General features: G+C 40.4%; 1 protein-coding gene across 6 annotated transcripts in view; it reads right to left on the reverse strand.

Moving 5' to 3' along the window:
• LOC131466133 (inactive N-acetylated-alpha-linked acidic dipeptidase-like protein 2) overlaps positions 1–18,048 on the reverse strand; it is a 396,981-nt gene that overhangs the window by 165,147 nt on the left and 213,786 nt on the right. For all 6 annotated transcript variants that reach the window (XM_058639293.1, XM_058639292.1, XM_058639294.1 and 3 more), the window contains one exon: positions 3,883–4,150. In XM_058639293.1, the coding sequence (XP_058495276.1) occupies positions 3,883–4,150 (268 nt within the window). The remainder of the gene's footprint in view (positions 1–3,882; positions 4,151–18,048) is intronic.

Below are 18,048 nucleotides of genomic sequence, written 5' to 3' on the forward strand. Positions count from 1 at the left end.
AGGGAGGACACTGTCTCACTTCACTTGATGAATAATACTCTCTGGTGAATGTGTTTGTATCACAAGGATTTTCTGCACAAGGTGGATGTTGATGTCACCAGAGTTGCTGCTTGTTTCTTTTTATTATTTCTTACAATTCCTCTGGCTCCTGTCACCACCATGTCACCACACTGCTGGTGACACTTCCTATGCTGTTCTGTGCCTCTGTCAAACTCATCTATACCTAAAAAACATGTTTGTGACCTTGATCATTTAACCATTATTAAGTGATTATTTGCACCAGATGAAATATAATGTGTAAACCCATTTGACAATGGTTTGAATGTAACTGACACTGGTTAAAAGTTACGTGTTCCCTGTGATTTAAACCCTTAATAACTATAACTTCTGTCTGTTTTTTGCTCACTCTTGTACAGATATTGCTTCTTTTTTTTTAGTCGGCCTTTGTTTTATGTTTGTGATCCAAAATCTTTGTTAATCTCATAAACTCACTTTCTTGTTACTATGTTTGCTCTGCATCGGCATTTAAACTGATGCTGGTCGCACCATCAGCCACCAGGGGGTGATACCACTCGTTGCAAAAAAGAACTATTGAATTGAAGTCTTTTGGGAAATGAGTCTATTTCTTACTTGATTTAACATTTTTCTGAGAGGTTAATGATCTCAATCACTCATTTCAGGTTTTCTTGAATTGAACATGATGAGAATTGTAAAAGTTGTGTTCCCATTTAGAGTCAAACAGAGGATAAAGCACAGCACATACTGTATCAGTGGGCACCAGTGTGACTGACCATCATTAAATAGGTTGAAATTCTGGTTTCAAGTTTTCAAAAACAGGAGTTTATGAATGCATGTATCATGTGTGTATAAAGCATTTCTAATATCATACAACAATATTTTCTTTCTTTGGACCAAAGAAAATACATCTTATTTGATGCTTTTGATTCCTGTGTGTTGTTTTAAGCGTGTGTTGTGTCAGAGCACAGTTTACTGCAGCACCAGCAAAAACAGAGCCACCAACAGCAGGACTTATTAGCCCAGTATACTCGCCGCAGCACCACCATCCATCCATCACAAACGCCATATTTAATTGTCTGAAAGCCATGTTTAGATCCAGCAAACCGCCGCTTAATTCAAGGCAGCGCGCGGAGCCCGAGCTGGGAAATAATCTGGTGATGGATGACTGTGACCCTCCTTTGGGTAGACTCCGACGAGTGGACAGCTGGATGGATCGAGCAAAGCCGAGGAAAGAGAGAGGGAAAAAAGAGGAGGAAAACTTGGTATTCAGAGACTGGCTGCAACTTTTCATCTGCCCTCGAGCCGCGGGCAGAGGCTCAAGGGAATAACAAGCGTCTCCTTCAACCCTTTTCTCTGTTCCCAGGATACAGAGAAGTAAAGCCCTCTAAAAATAGTGTGACTATATTTCTTTGTGTGCATGCATTTGTGTGTGTGTGTGTGTGTGTGTGCACTAGTGTGGGCGGACTACATGCATAATGACTTCCATTAACCTTCTCACTCCTGAAGGATGGCGGGAAAGACACACTGAGCATGCAGCGTGAAACACACGACATGATGAAGATTTGGAGCGATTCATGTTTCCGACCGTTTAAATTCCGGAGTCTCTGTGTGTGTGTGTGTGTGTGTGTGTGTGTGTGTGTCTTCCAGGTATTACCCGTGTTGTGGGGACCTGATCTGTTTACACAATCACATTATGGGGAAGTCTGCGTGAAGCAATGTATTACATTTTAAGGTGAAGACAGAAGTATGGTTAGGATGAGGTTAAGGTTAGGGTTAGGCCAGTAGTAGTTATGGTTAAGGTTAAGGTTAAAGTAAGCCTCAAGGCAATATAATGTCCTCTGAAGTCATGGAAACCAGACTTTGGGTGTGTGTGAGTTTGTAAACCGCGTTGTTGTCTAGCACAGCGAGTGACGGTACTACAGGTGGGCCATGAAAGGTCATTAAATATGAATAAATATGTTTTTATTTTTCAGTTATGTAATGGAGTGTTAAATTGCAGTAAACTATGCACTATAATAGATTTTAAGAAATTAAATTAAATGGAATTAAATGTTGTGTTATTTATGTTTTGAAGGATATGCAAGTGAACGTCGTAATTAAACGTTGAGCTGATATGTTCATATTGGAGTTTGGTTTAACCCTTAGTGCACAACTCCTTATATGGACATCCTGGGGTGAGTGTTTATAGGTCACATGTTCAGGCTTTAAAAACTGAGTTTTTTTCATCATCTTATGTGTTGTTGAGCCAAAGTTATGATTCATTTTAGTGAATAAATAGTGGTGAAAATTGCGCAGAACTCACAACATAGACAGTTTTTCATTTCTTTTTGTTCATAAAAAGCCTAAATGCTCTCTGTTCTGAGGGTTAATATTGTGACATATTATTTGTACGTATCCAGTGTCAGCAGGTCAGCAAATAGACATTTTTACGTGGACTGATTATTAATCTGCACTGAATTATTGTGTGTTCACATGAAAACAATATGGCACATATTGATCCTAGTCCCGTTTGTTGATCAGAGTCGTGATTTAAGGTTTGGACCTCAGAGGATTTTCACTTTTCAAAGTGGGCCCCGGCACTTTTCAGTTGTGGGAATGTCTGGTCTAAAAAAACACGGCCTCAGGCACCTCACGAGAACAGAAAAATGTTTCTCCTTCTGTTCTATTTAGAAAGAAAATGACTCCCACGAGTGTCACCCACTTAAACCCAGTGAATATGTGGTGTCACAGCATTTGTCCACATTATCAAGTGGAAACATTTGTGTCTTTAGTTTGCAATAAAGTTGGTGTTAAATTTGGAAATCATATGCATAAGATTTACCAAATGTTGGCATGTTTTACTCATATCAAGGTTTATACTTTTATTTTAGGCCCCGTCTTGTGTTCGAGCCTCAGCTCAGACTGATCTACTGTATATTTGTCACTTTATGACATTTACTGTTACTGTTCATGTCTTTCTTGTTTTTGCCTTAATCATTTATTCTGGAGTGTCTTGAAAAGTTCTTTTAAATAAAATACATTATCATCATTATTTCCTCCACTGCTCCTTTAGGCTTATTCTTCCTTGTTAACTTGACTTTTTACCTGATGTGTTTATATTTTATTCATAAACTGCAGCTTATCTCCATTCTTTTATTATATAATTGCTTATACTTATGTTCCACTTCTTTGTTTCCATATACAAGTTCATGACAATAAAGTTCTTTAGTCTAAAATCTCAAAAAGATAATAAATAGAACACATCCATCTTTGCATATTTTCCCAATGAAGCCATTTTATATTCCTTGTAATTCCACAGTGAGTCGTGTTTTTTGGACTTATTTTAGACATAGTCAGCTTCCATCAGTTATTTATTTAATTGTTTCATTAACCATTTTAATATATTATCTTTTATTGTTTAACTCAGTGACTCCTTGTTCTGATGATCTCCAGGAGAAACACACTTGAGCAGAAACTGCTGGTGACCTTCCATAGCTCATAATCAGTCTAATCAGAGTTACAAGCTGCATGTTGGTGTAGTGCGTAGTGTGGGTCCTCAGCCAAGGACAAGAACACACTTCAGAGGGTCATTCACACAGCACAGAGGCTCGTCTTCCTTGGAGGTGCTCGCTGTCTGAATGTGATTTTTATTCTAGTCTGGAAATAATGGCACTTTGAACCTTTGGACCCTGAACTGTGCTTTTCGGAGCCGAGCATTTAAAGCCTTAGCTTCTGATGATGACTATACAGCTGACCCTTCACTGGCCAAGGCCTGGAGACGTAGAAGATGACCTGACAATAAAAAGATGACCAGTAGGAGGAAGAACTGCCGGAGCCTGGAGTGTGACAGTGTGAAATGTCAGTGCTGATGTGTGAGAAAGGTACCTGCAGAGTTCCGGCGGTGGAGTACGCAGCGTAGGAGACCTGCTGCTGCGGAAGGTCGTTCAGGCCTCGTTGGTCACAGAGGATCCCGTTTGGTAGAAAACACTGGCGACTGGACCGGTCAGTGATGGTGTTGGGTGTGGAGCCAGGGAGACTGAGGAGAACCGTGTGATTGGACAAACGGACGTCAGTCAAACCGAGTCCCACCCACTGCCTGTACAGGTACCGGGCTCTGGCTTCCTCACTGTCATCTGGTAGACTGGAGAAAGACCTGGACGCAAAGAACAAAGGGAAGAGGTTACGAAAGCACGACTACAAGCTTTTTGTACATAATTCAAATCTGACTCCATCCAACCATTGTCTACCGCTTTATCCTGCATGAGGCTCATGAGATTGCTGGTACCAATCCCAGCTGACATCCAGCAAAAGGCTGGCTACACCCTGGACAGGTCACCCTGGACGGGTCACCATGACACCATCACAGGGCCATATATAGAGACAAACAACCATTCACTCTCATGTTCACACAGACAGGCAAATTAGTGTTCGGTCAACCTCTGCATGTTTTTGGACGTGTGGGAGAAACTCTGCAACCTTCTTGCTGCGAGCCACGTGCACCACACTATATGCATAACTGTTTAGACTGGGCAATAACTCACTAACAACATATAATGGGAGATATGTTGTGCAATACAGCAGCAGCAGCAACAGCCGTCAGCCTCTGTTGGTCCTGTTTCCTAATTGCAGGAAGGACACATCAATAAAAAATGATCCATGTCTTAACGTGAATCTCTGCTGCTGCTTTGTCTGCTCCTTGATATTTACTCTTTTTATTGATTTGAGTGAGAAATCCAGTAATGAAGACTCGTCCAGAGCAAAGGAGCCACAACACAGAGAATAAAAATGTCTCCCAGGTAAAGAGAGAAAAACCTTTGTCATTTTTCCAATTTGTATTTTTCTGAGTGGAAAAAAACCCAAAACTGTTGTTCAAAATGGAACCGTTTAAGTATTAAATAGTTGGACATGATGGAAGAAAAGCAATAAATCTATGAGTAAGTGTTGCACCAGCCTTGGGCCAATAGTGACATTCAAAAGAAGAATTTGATCAACAGTCAATGCAGGGACAAAAAATAGTTACTATTAAAAAATTACCTATAGCAGTCCCTCACACTCATTTCACAAACCCAATCATAGAAAATAATAAACTTCATGACAATTTAGTCAGTTTTCTACCACAAAAAATAGCAGTTTTGGAGCTTATTAGCGTCTCATGTGATGACTTTTCATCTGCCGATAAATACAAATATACAAGGAACTTCAGTTTACTCTGGGAACAATAAATATGTCACGTTGCTCAAATCAACAGACTGTAGCTGACACAGAAGTGTCTGAAACAACGACAATCAGGAGCGACTATTGTTTGCAAAAATGAGTTCATTTGTAAGCAAGTCTTCCTTGAATTATAAACTTTTCTTGAGTTAATTGTCTTAATTACTACTTTTCTTCAATACAGCATGGCATCCATTTTTATAAATGATGGTGTGTATTCCAAATAAAGTTAATCCTGGATGTAAAAGGACACTGAACTCAAAGCGTCAAAATAAACCAATTAGTGATGTTGTGATTGGTTGGCACTGGGTCACAACTCAGGACATTTTGTGCTTTGACTCGATGGACAAATGATCTGCAATATCACATCTATGAGCGACTCAGATGGGATTTGTAATGTTCTCTGTGTGACCTTTATTTCCTCGGGCTTCAGGTCAACTGGACTCTCTGCCCACCTCGCTGTTTCCCCCTGCATTCAGTCAGTAATAATAATAACAATAATAACTACCATAATCTAGTGAACACCTGAAGTATGGGTTTCTGTGAGTCTCATGTGTGTTTGATATCTATATCAGTCTCCACAGCAGATGGCCCAAACACACAATTCTCCCATTCTCTAGTCAGCAGGCCAAATCTCATAGCTCGCCAGGAGCGGCAGCAGGAGGCGGCGTGCATGCGTGTGTGTGTCTGTGTGTCTCTGTGTGTGTGTGTGTGTGCTAGGATTTCATGCCTGTGATTGAGTGTTTGTGTCTCTGCATGCGTGTGCTCATAGAGAGCATCATCTATACGCCTGCTGCAGAAACGACTCCCTGCGGTTTCGAGGCCTCGTGTCTCATGTGACTTTAAGTGCGTCTGTATTTTCAAGTGTGTGTTAATTCACACAGCTGTGTGTTTATGTGCAGGTCGTTTCAGACCTGGAAACATCAGTCTCTGGAAATCCAATCACATATTTGGCCTCATTTTGTAAAACAGGAGGGAGTGGATCCTCATCCTACACTCTCCGGCCACTTTATTAGGTACATCTGTTCAGCTGCTCTGACGCACTCTCTACATTTGACTGTCATTTTGAGCTGAAGTTAAAATATTTCCACTCCAGCAGAAAGAGAAAGACACAGATTACAGCACAAAGTAAAGGGTTTAAGGGTCCTGACAGCAAGTGCTCTGTAATGAGGAAATTATGCCAACATGGTGGCACATCAAATATTCAGAAGGACTGCTCCAGTTTGACTTTTTTTTGCCCAACATTTCCAACATTTATCACAAAACCGTTATTTAGTGTAAAACATAGTAAATCAGGCATTGCCTAGTATCATTTTGAAAATATCTGTTTAAGACAAGTATCATGAGACACACACACACACACACACACTTTATACTTTATTACTTTATGCAGTAACAACAACAACAACAACCAGTGATGTCTTCTGCTGCTTCTGCTTCAAGGTTTTGCTATTCTGTACGTTTAGGGATGGGCTTCTGCATATGTGGTTTCTCTGGTCATCCTCTTCTGAACTCTGGCATCAACAAAGGCATTGTTGCCCATGGAACTGCTACTACTTTTTTTATTTTTTTTTATAAAATGTTGATGTCCACAACTCCCATTTTTCAATAAACATAACAAAAATAGTATCCAATTCAGCTCCATGTGCATTTTGTATTTCTGTGTGCATTTCTTTCTAGCTTATCTCACACACTATTGAGTTTAAATATTAATGCTGTCAAAACAGAACAATGCATTCACAAATACACCAACTGTGTCACTTCACACAAGGACCCAAATCTACAGCTGTATGATGTATACTGTGTATTTCTCTTCAGTGAGATGACTGGCACTGCATGGAGTCAACGAGAGAGGTGTCCACTGAAGTGGATTTGACTTGACACACACTCATCAAGCTGTTTGACAACTAATTGGCAAATAATAATTTTGTGTTAGAAGGGGCGGGACACCTCTGAGTATGATTGGATAAAACTTGTCACATGTTGCCACAAGAGCCAATCAGTATCGAGAGTGGCAAAAAAAAATTGAAATTTGCCCACCTTCATCTTTTCTTCAAGATAGATTCTATTACATTACATCACATTACATTACATGTCATTTAGCAGACGCTTTTATCCAAAGCGACTTACAATAAGTGCATTTAAACATTTGGGTACAAACAAGAGCTAGAAGTAAGTAAGAGCTTCAAGTAAGACAAACTATGAAGTGCTAGTCATAAGTGCGATGTATAAGCAAGTGATCTTTTTTTTTTTTTTTTTGTCGTCGTCTTAGTCGAGGTAGAGTCGGAAGAAATGTGTTTTTAGTCGGCGGCGTAAGATGTGGAGGCTTTCTGCTGTCCGGATGTCGATGGGGAGCTCGTTCCACCATTTGGGAGCGAGGACAGTGAACAGTCTCGAGTTCTGTGAATGCCTCTGCGATCCTCTCAGTGAGGTGGCAGCAAGCCGGTTTGATCATGTCCTGGATGTAGGCTGGACCGGATCCGTTTGCAGCATGGAACGCAAGCACTAGGGTCTTGAAGCGGATGCAAGCAGCTACAGGAAGCCAGTGAAGGGAGCGGAGGAGCGGCGTAGTGTGGGAGAATTTTGGTCAGTTGAAGACCAGTCGAGCTGCTGCATTCTGGATGAGTTGCAGAGGTCGTATGGCACACGCAGGGAGACCAGCCAGGAGGGAGTTGCAGTAATTCAAGCGTGAGATGACAAGAGCCTGGACCAGAACCTGTGCCGCCTTCTGGGTTAGAAGAGGCCGTATCCTTCTGATGTTGTGCAACATGTATCTGCAAGATCGAGCTGTGTTGGCAGTGAGGGAGAGATGGTCATCAAGTGTCACACCCAGGTTCCTTGCTGAAGATGAAGATAGATGAACTATTGCAGGTCCAGACAAAGCTGCTCCTAACTATAGCCTCAAATGTTGTAACATGCCTCTGTACGTCGCTCTGTACAACAAATGCAAAGAGATGGAAAACGTGTCCACAAATGTGCTTGTTGTGGTTTTTCTAGGAGTGTCTGACGAGTGTTTGTCCAGGGGGGACCTCTGTGTGGAGCAAGTCTCTTAAAATGAAAGCAACAGTGCACACAATAAAGCTGCTAGACGTCTCTTCTCTGTCGCCATCTTGTTCAGCCCGCCTCTAGTGCGCCAGGGGTTTGTGATTGGTTCCCTTGTTTAGGAGATTTGTGAGAATGGAGTCCTTGCCAGACGTGTCTGGAGAGCCAAATCATTTTGCTGGCAGACTCGACGTCAAGGGTTCTCACACCTTGGTTGACATCAAATTCAATGACTTTTTAAGGACTTTCCAGGGTCAATTCCCTCAAATTCAAGGACCGAATGTGTTGACACAGCTTAAGACGGGAGGGCAACTTGTAAGAGCCGCTTCGACCTTGGCGTCCACTTCTATTGATTTGCAGCACACTCTGCATCTGGCCAAGTGATTGTCCTTGGGATCTTGGGCAAGTCTGTCTTTGTGATTTTCCTCTGTAGAGCCAAAGATTTTGGAATTTTCATTTCCCAGACATCACATAATTTGCTCTTGCTTGCATAACGTTAGTAGTAGCAGTCTACGTTCATCAAGTAATGCAGTGTATGAAACAGTAGGTGGTAAATATCAGATTAACTTCTTTCTTGCACAATATCCAAGCACATTCAATTCAGAAACGTTCAAGGAATTTTAAGGACCCGTTGGAATCCTGGGCTTGGTTCACCGAGGCTAGTATTAAAGGGACTTGACAGGATTATGCACCTCCATATTTCCTGCATCTACTAAAGCCGTTAACACCTACATTAACAAAACAAAACATCCCATGATAGGTCAGTTATGTTTGGACTAGGGCTGGGCGATATGGCCTGAAAATAAAATCCCCAAACAAAAAACTACTTAAGACAAAATAATTATTTCAAATGGTTTTATTTAGGGGAGGGCGCCGAGAGACAGCAGTAGACGTTTTTACCCAAGTTAAAGAAAAAAATCAATTTTTATTTTTTTAAATCGTCCAAACAAAAGCATCCGATTTTGATTTAAAATCAATTAATCGCCCAGCCCTAGTCTGGATTTCTAATTTAAAAAATTACAAATGTGTTTTTTAAAAAATTAGCATTTTCCTGATTGGGTTGAATCAACCATTAGAGTTGTCCACTTGTGATGAGCAGGTTTTGATGTGTCTCTGAGTGCAGGGCAAAGTCGTGACGCGTGGATTTATCGGGGAGAAGGTAAGATGTGTGGTCTCTTGTGAAGGACACTGGTCACTCCTGATTCAGCCGAGTAAAACTTTAATGTCTCCACGTGTCAGACACCACTAAAGCTGTCATTTCAGAAGGTTACTACTCCATCAATATCATGTGGAGATGTGAGGCAGACTGCTCTTCTGCTTGACATTTTCCTCCAGCCAACAGCAGTGAGCCTGGATTCCACGCTACTAAATATTGTGTATTTATTTATTTATTTATTTTTGGGGGGGGGGGGGGGATTCCTAAAAGCAGACCTGACACTTCACAAACAAGAAAATGTGGGTTATTCCCATGCTGTGCAACCTTTCTCACGCCTGCAGAGATGCTCTGATTGTTTTGAAGCTGCATTTGAAGTCCAATGACTTTCTTTATCTGATATGTGGATTGAATCCTCTGCTCTGAAGCTTCACTGTGCCTCAAGAACTTTTTCATACATTTCTTTTGCATTTGGGCTGTAATTGTTTCTTTATTCTAAGAAATCACTGACAACTGAGGGGGAGTGAAATGAATCTGATTTGAAATAAATTGGTTTGAACAGCTTTTGTATTATTGAAGATGGAAAACGTCTATAGTCACGTCTATAGCGTCTCTAGAATGTGAAAAACAACACTCATTACTTGGTAATTAATTACTCTTTGTATCCATTTTTTTATTAAATTACTTTTTAAATGAATATACATTTTTGATAGGGTTACATCTACATCTATTTCCTCAGAACTAACTTTTCATCAATTACTCATCACCAATCACTGTAAATTTGATCATTTAAACATTTAAGAATAAATATAATTTAACAAGAACCAAGTATACCAGTGATTCCCAAAGACTGAGTCGGGACCCACACTTTTAAGTTAAGATTAATCTCTATATGTTTTAAATAACACAGAAAAATTAAAAACATAAAATTAAGTTGTAAGAAATTAGAATGGAAATGAGATGGATGTTTCTGGTGGTGTCATAAAAATATGAAACTGTAGGGGGAGCTCCATAGAGAAAATGGCAAAAAAAGTGACTGCTTTATAAATGAACTTATTTCCCTTCATGCGGGCATATGTGTATTGCATGTTTCGTGCTTGTTAGCAGAAGAACAGGCAGATAAATCCCATGTTCTGCATTAACTCACTTGTTGCAGTAGATGCGTGTGATTTCCTGGACCAAGCAGACTTTAGAAGTATGAGCCGCTGTTGCCTCTGCTGGCAGCTGCTGACAATAATATATTCCTGGAGCACAATCATTTTAATAGCTCATCCATTTGCCCAGGAGACAATTGATTTTCTCTGTTTCCACACACGTTAGTCACATTTGATTTCTCTCATCCCATTTGCATTAGTCACATTTTCAGAGCGTGGCGCAGTGTGCTCAGGGTCCATGAGAGGAAATCTTTAATCAGGTGCCAGGGCCGGTGTTAGGTGTTAAGGTGGGGTCTAAATGATGGTGCATGGTGGCTGCCACTAAAGAAGATTCAGCACATCACCGGCACTGCAGTTCTCTGTGGTACAACTACAAAACAAAGTAGAACCTCTGATACCAACAACTGTCAATGCAGAGCAGTGTTACTCAACCAGGTAATCCAGGTAAAATGAATAATCTGTGGTACTGCGATAGAAAACACTGTCAACTTAAGTCTCTCAGTCTCTGACTCAGGCTCTGACCATTGTCTGTATGTAAAATGGATATTGTCTTCTGGTTTCAAAGCCTTGAGGTTTGTGGTCTGATGGTCATCGTGACAGTTTTTGAGTCTGGACTTTGACTGAAGTCACCAGCAACTATACATCTGTCATTCACTCTGGTGTCCACTCACATGCTCCATGATTTATTGTATATTTTCCCACAAATGGAACATAGTTTACAAAACTGACATCACATTATATTAGAGAGGAGCAGAATGAGTGATTAAGACCATTAACTCCTCAGGATGTAATGAATCATGTGAAAAGTAGAAGCTCATCTTACTACTTTTCTTCCATTAACTCACATTTAGCAACCAGGGAACTGCTACTTACTGTGCTAAGTGAAGCTAGAGGACACGTTTCCGGTATTCCACAAGACTTTATCCAGTTAGGAGGCAGAACTCCACAAATGGTTAGGATTACGCACAAAAAGCAAGGAAAAGAAAGTGTGTGTAACTGTGGTGGGCATGTCACATCACAGCGTCTCTCTCTTCATGAAACACACTGGAATGTCCTCATGACACTGCAACAATACAACATTTCTAACATGATCTCAATAGAAACAACACACTGCATGGTTAAATATAGTGGGAGGATCAAATTATAATGTAAAATCCATTAAAAAAAACAAAAAAACATTGCTGCTCATCACACTCTCACTTGCTATGGAACACAACACCACCAATCCATACACCTCTGGTTCAAAAAACAAAAACAAAGAGCATCATGTATTCTGTGAGATTTGGCTGAAATAGGTAATCCTGATATTTACATTGAATATATCCAGACCATCACACAACAGATAAATAACTTTGATGAGCTCCAAATCCTCCAAATCCAGGCAGTGGACACACATGTGAAAGGGAAGGCCAGTTCACTCTGACATATTCAGTCTCAGACAGAGATTCCTGCTTCTGAATGAAGACACAAAGAGCATATTTGCCGTGTTTGTCCTCACCTGGATATTCTCCACAGCACATTCCCCTGCTGCTCTGTTCCCTCATTAACCCAGTGAGCCTCTGTCTGCCTCGACAGGCTGCACCTCATCATCTAATCACTCTGTTTATGCACTGAAAGAGCAAAAGAGAGAGCGACTCCACATTTTTCTAACCTGCTGCTGCATCCTTGCCTCGTGTTGTGCAGCCTGTTCACCTTTTCATTTGCAGGACAATTACATTGGTTATGGTTTGTCGGGAGGCAAAATAACTGATGCTGTTTTTGGAGGATGTAAAGAGAATCTGTCATTTTTCAACTTAAACAAGCCGTCAAACTGACATAAAACCAGTTATTTAGGTCAAATTTAATTATATACACAAACCACATGCATACATTGGGGGTATATGGTAGTTTCTATTTCATTTGCTATGTTTATGCATTGAAAATTGAAGCTTTAAAACATACGTATTACATTTTGGAAACTGTTGTCACAACTGTTAGTGTTTGAATGAAAATCTATCTTGAAATATCAAGTGTCCAAATGTCTCCATGTAAGAAAACGCAGGAGGTTGAATTCATTTTCCTTTTGTGTTTTCACATCTCTCCATAGTTGCTTGTCAAAGTCAGCAGGGTCCAAATCTGCTCCTACAGAGATAAGACAAGAATCCTTCCTAACATTCTGGGGATGTGGAAATTAAAATGTTCTTATAAATGTTGCTTATAGAGGGACACAGCGCCATCTACGGAGGCGGAGTCAGACATACACGGCCAATAAATCCATTTTCTCCTCAGCATGTATCCATGGACTCGGCAAGTTGTCCGATTGTCTGTCTCAGTGGAACTACGGCCTTAGCTCCATTAAACTGAGCATGTAAACGTGCTGACTGTGTCATTGTTTGACTGACTCCAGACCAGTTGGACTTAGAAGACAACAAGTAAGTGGACACATCTCCAGGTGCTTGGGTGGTGTGCATCACCTTTCCTCATGTGGCGGATAAAGCAATGAATAAATGAGGTGGCTGTTTGTGGCCACTGGCAGGTCTGATGAGTTAGAACAAAATCTTATTAGTAATTCAAATGTACTGAGAATTATTGACAGCGGCACACAGAGGGGCACACGACTTGAACAAAGAAGGCACACAGTTTGTCGCCCCCACCCACACAGTGTTCCTGGGATGGAAAGCTGCTGGGGGTTTGACTCGGAATCAAGTCAAAGCTCATACTTGGATAGAAGGTTCACAAGAGGGTTCAGCTGGGAATTGCACTAAGGTTATGGTTTATGAAATGGAAACAAGAATAATAACACTCCCACTCTCACAGAGAATCACATTGTACAGTTCATGCTGTCATATGGGAGGTGTGGGGACAGAAAAGAAAGAGAGAATTGAAAATGTGGGTTTGTGCTTCAGTGACATGTTTGATGTCAAGTTGGAATCCTGCAACAGTCACACTAATGACAATGTTCACTGGTAAGGAACTATTCCAATTAATGAGCATTTATAAACCTTAGGAGAAGGGAAATATTATTGTTGTCATGGGAATATTTCATGCTTACACATTTGATCTTTGTGCTTCTCCTGTTTATTCTATTACCTACATGTTGTTGTGATTCTTGATGGAGTAACTGTCACACCGAGGAAATTAATAAAATATTCAGATTGTGATGAAATCAGTTCATGAACTTGCAGTGAAGGCAGGAATGCTTTGTCTTAAAAAGCAGAAACTACAGAAGCTGAGACTGTCATTTTCATTACTGCATCAAGTAGACTTGTGCAGGGAAAGCCTTTCAAATCCAAACAATGTCAAAGTCAGCACTGCACACACCGGTGCCCTTAGTAAGTCACTTGTCAAGTCAGTAATGTGAGAGAAAGTGGCTGAGTGAATAAAAACACTAAGCCGTGCATGCTGCTGTGACATGAAATAGTCATACTGTAAAAATAAGTATTTTATAATATGTGTCAATATTGTTATGACAAGTTTTGGACTCAGAAAAGTGTAAAGAGGCTTTCAGTTCATTGTGAAACTGGAGCAGATGTCAGGGGAAGTCAGCTGACGAGGAGGAGGAGGAGGAGGAAGAGTTCACTTTTCTAGTTTTGATGACCACTCCAAGGACTTCATCCATTCTCTCACACATTCATAGCACAGTTGTATGCAACACTTTTGTCTATCTTACATCTATCGTACCTATTCATATACGCTGTGTGGCACCGCTGTCGGGAGCCACTTGGCGTTAAGTGTCTCGCCCAAGGAAACATCCACGTGTACACTAGCAGAGTCAGGATGTTGAACTTGTTAAATAAGAGCCAAAACCTGGGAGTTGCTGAGATGGCTGAAGTTGCTGCAGTCTCACTGAATTAATGCATCCACATAGAACAATTAAAAAAAGGATTAAAAGCATCCAGTTGCCTCTAGAAATACAGAAATATTGATTTTATGTGTGCAAGAGGTGCAACATGTGTTAAACACATGGATAGAACAAGAGGCTGCTGTGGTAATGGACTCAACTGAGGGCGACCTGTACTTGTTATTGTTGGACTAGTAAGTAAATAGTTTGCTTGTTATCTAAATGATGTTCAGAGCATTGAGCTTCCTGTGGGTCAGGCTGTGTTATTGAAGTCATCTCATCGTCTCATCCTCTCATCCCTTTCGTCCATAAAGCACGTGATTTAAACAATGTGCATACAATGAGCCATAGGTTATATAAGCCAGGATGAAAACACAAGCTAAAGCACTACCTTTGTTTTGTACATTAAGTCCTGTTTCAGAGTTCACTTGTCAACAAATGCATGTTACCACGATATATGTGCATTTTATGACAGTTTCTGTTTGAGAAGCAGAGAACAAATCCTACTGTGTGTTATAGTAACTTATGCTATAGAGTTCAATGAGGAAGACCATGAAAATGCCAACTTCACAGTGCCTGAATGAGCAAATACCAACCAGTGCTTTATTTATAGGAAAATAAAACATAAAATTAATCCTGATTTGCATAGAAAACCATAGCAGATTGATGGAGAACAGAGCAGGAGAATGAGACAGATGGAGAATTAGTTGTTTTTTTTATGCGTAGCATTTTCACATATACCTTCCAGCAATAGTGTATAAATTACACAAAGAGGAAATCTCTGAATATTTTGGAATCTGTAATGAGATTAATCTGCCAATCCCTTCACTTTAATGTCGTAGTGAAGTTTTTAAAAACTTCAAATCCTAATGGAAAACAATGATTCACATAAATGGGACATTAACGGTAGCAGGATGGAAGTCTGATGAGCTGGCAGCACATTTACTGTTTAGGTTTATTTGAGGCTTAATTGATTGTTGCTTGAATGATATCGGGAGCGTCTCGTTCTCTCTTTCCTTCACTCTGTCTTCACTGTCTCAGTCCCTTGTTTACCACAGAAGACAATTTATGTAATCCTTTAAATCAGACTATTTCACATTAGGATTTAACTGTGTTTACTTTGCTTAATTTATCTCCGTTGCTACAGCGAAGTCAAACAAGTTTCAAGGTGAAAGTCGAACTTCAAAGTGACGATCTTATCACCATGTCACTTTGCATTTTGATGTGGGAAGTGTCCAGCTTTGGAGTTTTGGAGGCAGATATGATCGGGGATGATGAACAGCCTGGTGTCACCGGCAGATATGACTTTTCATAGTCATGAACTCGGGGCCTGTTGTTTGTGGCCTTGGGAGGTCACTTGTTCAGCCATGTATTTTTCATTGTTGATGGAATCAGGTGAATCATAAGGTTGTGGACCAACATGATTGATGATGACTCAGCAGGAACAAAAGGTGTACGCTTATAAACAAACATCCTGCTTAGAGTCGGCAGTATTTGGAACTGAGGTGAAAAGAAATGTTAATTGTAAAATTTCCATTTCTGCAGAGATGAACAAGTTATCAGATGATTTACAGCATTTGCTGCAAGTGATAATTCTCATGCTTTGGTGAAGGACTAAAGCAGCTCAACATCACTGTCTCATGCTGTGTTCACACACGCGACAAGCTTACATACAAAGTCAATGTACACATGCGATATTAGCATCGACAGGGCCGTGTGGCGCGTTATACGTGACTGACGCTCAAGTAGAAATTTACAAACAATTGGCGCAGAGAAATGAAGTTAGTCACTTCCCAGTTCCAAGACAAATCACAACTTCCAGTGGATGGGGGGAATTGGTTGCATTTTTCAAAGTGGAGCCTACTATTCCTGGCTTTTCCACTCTTAGAGACTGTAGCTTAACATATTTAAATATCTATAGTAAAAGACCTTTCCTGTGCAATTGTATAATTGTTACAACTTTTCTTTTAAAAGTAATGGTATAAAATTTCAATAAGATTTCTCATTTGAAGAGCTGCCCTGCGATGGACTGGCAGGTTTACCTCGCCTTTTGTCCCAATGTCAGCAGCCCTGTGACCTTCACATGGAGAATAAAGCGGAGGACAATGAATTAATGAATGAATTTAAAGAGCTTCACTGTCAATCAATAGATATCTTAAATTAAAACACTGCCCTTTTATGGTCAACTCTTATTGTTCTTCCCAGTTCTAACCAATGTTTAAAGGAGCTTGCAGCCTCACAAACTCTGCCTTTACACTGAAGCTGGTGCAATAATATGTGCAGAGGCTGACTCGGCCATTCAGGATGAACCTCTTCAACATCAAACACACACACTCGCTTGGATGACGTGCGTCTCTGTTTCATCTTGTGAATCCAACCAGGCTCTGCAGGAGGTTTGAGGAAAAAAGCCCAGCGGTTACATACTTGCATCATAGCTAAGCAACAAGAGTCAAGTGATCAGAGCAGCGGCAAACAGGGAAGGAGTGGTCAAACTGTTTGTCATATACATAATGTATAATATGCACATATGTAAACAGTGGTCTAAGGCCCAGCAGGTGATTCACAGTGCTGCGGCTTTAATGGACACATCAGAGGCAGCTTCCTCTCGGCCAAACGAGCTGCTTTAGCCCCCAAGTTAGGTTCAAAACAGATCCGCTGACAAACATGAAACGTTGTATTTTGGCTTTGAAAAAATCTTGAAACTAATGCTGTGTTTCCATCATGGTACGGTTCAGCTTGGTACAGTACGGTATGGTTTGGAATGGTAAAGCTCTGGGTCAGGCTTGCGTTTCAAGTCCTACCGTTGTGACGATAACGAATGTCAACAACAAACAACAATGGACGACTGACAGCAGTTCTTTTCTCCTGCTCGGTTTGTGGCTGTTTGTGTCAACAAGACAAGTCAAGCTTTGTATGAGGATTGACTGCAGGAGTTAAAGAAACACCGGTCGCAAGGGAGTTAAGTTTTTCTGTCGCCAAATCAGCTGACTGCTGTGGGTGGAGCTGGTCTAGCGCCACCGTAACCATACCATTTTACTCTTTTTTATCCAGAGGGAAGAGTGCCGATGAATGGAACATTGGAACCTTTGGGACTGGTACATAACGTACCTTACTGTACCGAAGCAAACTGTTCCACTGGGTAGAAATATGGCTGTAAAGTTTAGCTTCAGTCCCATATGCAGTAGATCCCACACTCATTCGTGCAGCTTCAGCTTCTCATCAGTTTCTCTCTCAAGACTGTTGAGAATTATCCAGGTGAAAATCACAACGCAAAAGTAACTACTTTTAATTTATCAATAATTTTTTTTTAAGCAGTGATTTGTTTTTATTGTGTTTTTTTTAATATCTTATTCTTATCTTTTACTAATTCTGCTTCGTATTCTTCTTCTTATTATTATTATTATTACTATTATTAATATCCCATATAAAGTATCCAGACTTCTCAGCACTGATCTTGTTTTTTTTCATACTTTCCTTCAACTGTCAAATTCGATATTTTGGGCTGTTTTGCTTCCACAATATGTTTCCCTGAGACAACCGGATTGAAACATCCCCACTACACTTTGAGATGCTTTTTAAAAATGGTCCTTTTATCTTTTATCTGTCTGCTTCTCTAAACTTGAATCACTGTATGAAGTTTCTTTTTTTTCTTTCTTCAAAAAAGATTTTTT

The sequence above is a fragment of the Solea solea genome, chromosome 9, assembly GCF_958295425.1.
Source record: "Solea solea chromosome 9, fSolSol10.1, whole genome shotgun sequence".
Classification (NCBI taxonomy): domain Eukaryota; kingdom Metazoa; phylum Chordata; class Actinopteri; order Pleuronectiformes; family Soleidae; genus Solea; species Solea solea.